The sequence below is a fragment of the Morone saxatilis genome, unplaced genomic scaffold (assembly GCF_004916995.1).
Source record: "Morone saxatilis isolate NCDOM2014 unplaced genomic scaffold, NCSU_SB_2.0 Contig2, whole genome shotgun sequence".
Taxonomy (NCBI): domain Eukaryota; kingdom Metazoa; phylum Chordata; class Actinopteri; family Moronidae; genus Morone; species Morone saxatilis.
In genome coordinates, this window is record NW_023339762.1 from 18,858,940 (window position 1) to 18,866,327 (window position 7,388).

General features: G+C 39.4%; 2 protein-coding genes across 2 annotated transcripts in view; one reads left to right on the forward strand and one right to left on the reverse strand.

Annotated features, from left to right (window-relative positions):
• mapk8ip2 (mitogen-activated protein kinase 8 interacting protein 2) overlaps positions 1-7,388 on the reverse strand; it is a 27,271-nt gene that overhangs the window by 13,915 nt on the left and 5,968 nt on the right. Inside the window, exon 2 of the mRNA XM_035664903.1 lies at positions 1,068-1,173. Within this exon, the coding sequence (XP_035520796.1) occupies positions 1,068-1,173 (106 nt within the window). The remainder of the gene's footprint in view (positions 1-1,067; positions 1,174-7,388) is intronic.
• Positions 2,837-5,588, forward strand: LOC118330837 (gastricsin-like). Its single transcript, XM_035665523.1, has 9 exons — positions 2,837-2,889; positions 3,016-3,157; positions 3,286-3,403; positions 3,750-3,868; positions 4,179-4,378; positions 4,520-4,636; positions 4,775-4,922; positions 5,199-5,297; positions 5,424-5,588. Exons 1-9 carry the CDS (start codon positions 2,837-2,839, stop codon positions 5,586-5,588), a joined length of 1,161 nt encoding a protein of 386 aa, XP_035521416.1.

Consider the following 7,388-nt stretch of genomic DNA (forward strand, 5'->3'; position numbering starts at 1 on the left):
TGGCTTGACTGTAGCTGGCTGGCTATCCGTTGTTCTAAATATGATTATAATTGATTTTCCAACATTCAGTATCAATTTCAGCGATTAGTCTTGTGTATGTCATGTCACTTTTGTTGGCTGATGCCCAGGATGAAGTTTGGATGCTGACTGCAGCTCAGTTGACAGCCAAGTGTCATTAATAAGAAGGATTTTCTAAAAGTTCCTTGTCCAAGAACCATTAAAAGGCTAAAACTGTGTTTGAAACTTCTTTCTGCTGCCCTTGAGTGGCCAAAAATTTCATATTTAAATTTTACAAATCCTTTGGGGCGGCAGTAGCTCAGTGTGTAGGGACTTGGCTTGGGAACCGGAGGGTGGCCGGTTCAAGTCCCACAGACCACAAAATATGGATGTGGCTGGTAGCTGGAGAAGGTTGCCAGTTTCACCTCCTGTGCAATGCCGAGGCTGCCGCCTTGAGGCACGGGCAAGCCTAGGACCCAAAAACCTGCCTTATGGGCGCCCCGGTAACGTTGAAGGGGCGCCTTCACTCCCTTTGCATGTCCACATGTGCATGCAGCGTGTGTGTGTGTGTAAAAAAAAGAGTGAAAAGAACAATTTCCCCCTAGGGGATCAATAAAGTGTATCTTCTTCTTCTTCTTAAAAATCCAGAGCTGCAGAGATGCTTACATAAGATAGCCATATGGAAATAAGCAGAATTCAAGACTAAATCGCTATACGAACCAGGTCAGTCTCAGTGAGATGGTTCTCTCTTGTCACTCAGTTTGCTATTTTACCTGCAGATTGTCATTTATGAACTACAATAAGCTGTCAGCCAAAGCAACCATAGAGGAGCAACAACAGACTGCTGCTTTGTCTATGAAATCATTAGAAAATTAGATTAGATAGATTATAAAAATATAGATAATATATAAAAGAAAAATATACATAATTCAAAAAGGTTTACAAGTTAAACAATAGTCAAGGTTTGCATGTCGCTGCATTTTCACATTTTCGAGACACAAAGCCCAAAAGATGCAAGGAAATGTCAAATTTCACTAAAAAACCAACATAACAACAAAGGATGGCCTCACCTTCTCATACGGATCAGAGTCATAGTTGAGTCCAATCCCACAGTCATCTGTGATTTCAGAGAGGTCTTCATCATCGAACTCCTCCAGGCTGATGTCGTGGGCTGGTCTGGAAAAACATGAGAGATGGATGTTGTGAGGAAGAGCACTCATCTCTGAAATATGCCTGTTTCATCATCAGTGACAGTCAAGGGGGGACTTTCTCATTGATTTATGCCCACACACTGAGGCTTGTTCTTGGGGAAACCTGCTCTAACTCATGGCCTGTCACGGTCTATCTGGGTCTCAGTCTTACTGTATACACTGGACACATGCAAACACAAACACCCACATCCACCCACGTTTTCTTTTCCCTTATAACAGTCCACACTGACAAGGTGTGACACATTTCAGTGGTACGGAATAACAACAGCAACACATAAAGAACTGAGATAAAATGCCAACATTTTAAATATATTTTAATCATGAGCTTTGGATGTTATAAGCAGAGTCAGAGGTGAGCTATTGGAAGTTCCCTGTTACACCAAAGTTTCTGAACTTCTATTTACATCAACAGCACACTACAGCAGGGGAGCGTATATGTCTGCAATGAGCCGTGGCATTACAAGTTCTCTTGATTAGGCTCTATCTCATCTTTGCCCCATTAGTTTCAGCTCTCAGGCTCTCATTTGTATAGCAGTTGGCTTGCAATGTGTTAAAGGAAATACTGCATTGCAGTTTTCCTACTAAGAAAAGGACACTCCACATATTACGTATGGATGCGAGCTTACATAACACAGTCATATAGGGTCCTGTCTACACAATGTCATTGGTCCCATGGAGCAAATAAGGACATGCTGATGCATCTAAAAGCAAAACAAAAAGGGTTCATGAAAAAGTCATTTTAATGAGTGTTAATGTACAACCAGTGTAAATTGATCCAATTTTATCAGTGGAAAAAATTCAAACAATATTAAAAGTTATGATAAGCTGAGCCGCATTAAAGGTTTTGATAAAATTGTGTAGTTAAGGTGCTACTGATACTGAAGCCTAGATATAACACATCCATTTTCCATTTGCGGAAAATTACAGTTGGAGACCAACTATTAATCTTGACCTTGCTGTTGATATGTATATCTAATCGGATAAAAATTTACTAAAGTTGCATGTTGAGGATTGCCAACAAAATGCAGACAGTTTTGGGGGAAAACAACAGAAAGCTTGAATAGCAATTTGATATAAATACAATTCATAATCCAGACTCAAAGCCATAGCTCTGCAGTCTGCATCAATTTCTTAAAACATAAGGGGAAAAATATATTTTTAATGTAGAAGTAGCAATATGTATCTGTATGTATTGTCAATTAAATTAAATTAAAAAATTCAATTCAATTTAATTTAATTAAATTTAATTAAAATTAAAAAGGACTTCAAGTAAAGTTCCAAATTGAACAACCCAGATGACTTATTCAGTCTCACCAGATATATCCATCGGATATACCCAACTGTATAACTTCCTATTATATCATTGTTTCATAATATGTTATAAGGTGTTTGGCTATGTTTGCAAACTGTGTCTATTATAGGCAGTGTATATTGAATTAATGATAGATGTGCAAATTAAGTACGTAGCTTCTAAGAACAAGACTCTAAGGGTCACCCTGTCTGAAGTGATATGACTGTATTTTTGATAACAGTCTGGCTGATATGAGCCTAAACATGTGTATATAAAGCCTGTTCAGATCCAAGCTGAGTTGTATCCATCCAGGAGGGCTGTGTGTACAGGAGGGATCATGAAGTGTCTTGTTGCTGTTTTGGTCTGTGTGGTGCTCGCAGAGGGATTCAAGTAAGAAAACTATCTCTTTGTAACTGTCAATTCTTTTTATCCGATAGCAAAATTGTACTTTTGAAAGTATACTTTCAAGCCATTGGAAGTAAAAATTCTTTGTGCTTTTGCTTACTACTTCCTCAGGGTCCCTCTGACGAAGCACAAGTCTATGCGTGAGGCCCTGAGAGAGAAGGGGATTGAGCTGCCTCACCAGGACCCAGCTCTGAAATACTACCCAGATGACTTCGCCACCTCTGCCAGCATGTACATCAATAACTATGCTGATGTAAGAAATCCTATATTAACACTACTTTTACATGCTCTACACAACAGCATGTAAGCATTAATTGATGGGTTTGTACTTTCTTTATTATTTTCCTCTTTTTCTTTATCTCCAACCAATGTGTTTCCCAGACCACCTACTATGGACCCATCAGCATTGGAACACCCCCCCAGTCCTTCCAGGTGCTGTTTGACACCGGCTCTGCCAACCTGTGGGTGGACTCCGTCTACTGTAACACTCAGGCCTGCAGTGAGTACAAACCAACAGGCTTTACACTACAAAATCCCTCATCTGTCGCTTTCTTCAGACAACTTCTCCACAGACTTAAACCTGATGTAAGCTAAGCATGCAGAACTAGCAGTTTGTCATCTTGTTTCCAAGAGATTATATATTGTACATACATGGGATTTAAAGTTCTCGTGTAATTACTAAGCATTTTGAGTCTTCGGGGTACATGAGCTAGTGGGTCAGTTAAAATTCAGCTCATGATTTCTTTAATTAGGTGAATTATCAGTATGTCAAATGGCTCTGCAAGGAATAAAGACATGTTTATAGAAATGGCTCCAGAGATAATCCCAATCTATGCTATTTGCAGACACACACACAAAGTTCAATCCCCAGCAGTCCTCCACCTTCAGTGCCAATGGACAGACCTTCTACCTGCCCTACGGAGCTGGAAGCCTCTATGGAACCTTTGGATATGACACTGTCACTGTGAGTCAGATACACCAAATAAACCAAATAATTCAGCTAAATAAAGTGTTCGAGTCTGAACTGAGTCATATGTACTGAGACAGAGTACATTTTCCGTATGACCTCAACAAGTGATGTCTCAGTAAAAACATCCCTGTTTTATGTGTATGAGGTGTTGAATTTGTGAAGATAAAAGGAAACATGTTTTTTTATACAAAAGATATTTTCAATGTTACAAAAATTTAGAATTAGAAGAATAATTTTAATAATTTGAAACTGTGATATTGCTGTCATCACGTACTCATCATATTGGTTGGTTTTGGACTCATAGGTTGCCGGCATTGTGATCCCTAACCAAGAGATTGGTCTGAGCACAAACGAGCCTGGTCAGAACTTTGTTGTGGCCAAGTTTGACGGCATCCTCGGCCTGTCCTACCCAAGCATCTCAGCTGGAGGAGAGACTCCAGTCATGGACAGCATGATGTCTCAAAACCTTCTAAGTGCCAACATCTTCGCTTTCTATCTTTCCAGGTATAACTGACACTTCTATTAAGTACTGTAAAACATACATTTAGGACATCAGATGTTACTGTATATCCACACTACTGACACTAAACATATCTTCTAACATGGGGAGCTTGCAGCTAAATTTTTGTTTGTTGTCTGGTTTAGGAATGGACAGCAGGGCAGTGTGCTCACTTTTGGAGAAGTGGACAACAGCTTGTACCAGGGGCAGATCTACTGGACTCCTGTCACCTCTGAGACCTACTGGCAGATTGGCGTTGAAGGGTGTGCACTTTTTATCAACATGAAATGTCAAATAATCTTCTGATTACTATTGAGTATAGCAGCCTACATTAGCGATTGTTTTGTGTCCTAATATTGCGTCAAGCAAAGCTAACTTTTGGCATGTGTGGTTGCTTTCAGATTCCAGATCAATGGTCAAGAGACCGGCTTGTGCTCTCAGGGCTGCCAGTCCGTTGTTGACACTGGAACCTCCTCACTGACCGCCCCAAACCAGATTCTGGGTACCATCATGCAAGCCATTGGAGCCCAACAGAGCCAGTATGGAGCGGTAAGACAGACAGACAGACAGACAGACAGAGACAATCTCACACACACAGATCTGCTGCTCAGCAGTATGGAAGTAGGCCACCATTGTTATTCCTCATAAAGATCCAACTCTGTCCATAGGCTGCATCATTTAATAGTCATTATGTGCAAGGTCACAGAACATGTACAGGTAGTATATCAAAAGCAGGAATGTAATGGAACGATGTACAAACTCGACCAGTTTGTTTCGAGTTTCTGTCCCTCTAAAGCAGTGTCTCTTTATTGTCTTGATCTCCAGTATATGGTGGACTGCAGCCAGGTTAACAACTTGCCAACTCTCAGCTTTGTTATCAGTGGTGTTGCCCTCCCTCTGCCTCCTTCTGCTTACATTAAACAGGTAAGTTACTACATGCATGCATTGCATAAGAATGTATTTGTGTGTGTCCCTTTATGTGCATGACATGTTTTTTTATTTGTGAGCCTGTGTACAGTGATAAATCCAATCTCCTTTCTGTACCTCCAGCAATACCAGAATGGATACCAGTATTGCTTAGTGGACATCTACCCCACCTACCTGCCCTCTCGTAATGGCCAGCCCCTGTGGATCTTTGGAGATGTCTTCCTCAGAGAGTACTACTCCATCTACGACCGCACCAACAACCGTGTCGGCTTTGCTGCAGCTGTCTAAGTGTCATCAGTGTAATCTGACCACCAACCTGATGAGATAATAATGATGTCTGCTCAAACAACTGCTCTGGGATTATTCTAAATGATCAATTGGGACAATATGGGCTTAATTTCAATAAACGTATTTGTCACTATAAATTACAGAACATATTAACATGTCTTTAACATCTTCAATTTGGTATATAGAGATCTAGTTGTATATGTATATTCAAAACAGAAAAAATGTGTCTCAAGCAGAATAAAGGTAAAAATGCAAGTGTTTTGACAGTTCCTCTTTCTAAATGAGCACTCGTTATCGTGACAAGACAGATCCTGGGCTGAGGGACATCAAAGGGATTTTCTCCCCTTTATAATTTACCTTGAGTGTGTGTCAAATTAATTGCTACAACTAGTGGGCTTTTTAAATGTCCTACAATCCTGGGACACATAATGACATGTAATTAAAACTCTGTTTAAACGTCTAGAGAATCCAACAAATGTACATATGCATGCTCTTTGCTACTGAGCATATTTTTATTTTTATTTATTTTTGAAATGATTTAGTCTTGTGAATAGGCAAATGCTGTGGACGTTCACCATACATGCAAAAATAGTCAAAATATTAAATCAAGCTAAGTTATGTTATTTGAGATTGTTGTCGTTTTAGTAAAAATGGATTATACAGCTTACAATAGTGAACCTATGTTGCCTTATGACACATTGCAACATGACCACTGGTGCCAGACATTGTTAGACAACATATTATTTATTCATATTCAACTAGAGCATGAAGGCCACACATGAATGCACACATAGACAGAGGAGACACCCAAACTATTTTTTTATCAGTCAAAATAAGAAATAATAGGAAATAGTGTCTTAACCAAACCTGGAGAAATAAGGTCAGTAATGAGCTCCTTGCCAATCCAATTCTTCAGGGAAGCTGTGTTTGTATGTGTAAGTGCATGTGGGTGTGTGGTTCACAATGGAAAAACACCACATCAGTGCAGCTGTATCCAAGGCAGCTGACACCACCACACAAGTGGAAAAAAGTCCCATGTTTTGTTCCTGGATAAAAGATTGGAGAGTGATGGAGAAACAGAGCAATACAGGAGAGAGGGATCTATTCAGAGAAATTGAGGTGGACAAGGAGGCAGGAAGATGAGAATCATGTAGCTAGGCAAGTGGAAGTGCACTTGAGAAATAAAAATCTTTGTTTGCTTCGTGGGCACAAAGAAATTTTTCATGGCAACAAGAAGCAACGCAACTGATTTTCTCATGAAATGCAGAAACTGCTTCTCCTGGTAAAAGGTAGAGGAAAAGGGCGTAGAGGCTTCTAATGTTGTTTTTAAACTAATTACACTAATGTCCCAAAATGGATTTGGTAATGATTTATTTACACATGCAGTAGCACATTTAAAGGGTCAGCTCACCCTAATTACTTAGAGACATATTTTCTCACTTAACTCTTAAGATAGCTTTGATTTTATTTGATCAGGTTTTATCTCTCTTTTTAATCCCATCTACTTTATAGTGCTCACAACACTGAACGTTTACAATTTAAAAAAATCAGCAGCCTCTTTTTTCACAGATAATGTCTATTACTCCGAAAAATCCACAGAACATACTCACAATTGTAGAAAGAACAGTATAAAGTACTGTATTTCAAACTTTCAGAATAATGGGATTTCTGGAAAAAGTCCAAAACCAAAATCCCATTCTGTCCCCCAAACCTGGAAAACTGTCTTCATGGCTACATACCACTAAAGTTATTTGAGAAAAGTTTTTCCGTAAGTTGGATAAACTGGCCCTTTGTTACTGC

Coding starts and splice junctions, on each gene's coding strand:
- LOC118330837 (XM_035665523.1), top strand. CDS start 2,837: ATGAAGTGTCTTGTTGCTGTTTTGGTCTGTGTGGTGCTCGCAGAGGGA. Junction 3,158..3,285: donor ACATCAATAACTATGCTGAT/GTAAGAAATCCT, acceptor TGTGTTTCCCAG/ACCACCTACTATGGACCCAT. Junction 3,869..4,178: donor TTGGATATGACACTGTCACT/GTGAGTCAGATA, acceptor TTGGACTCATAG/GTTGCCGGCATTGTGATCCC.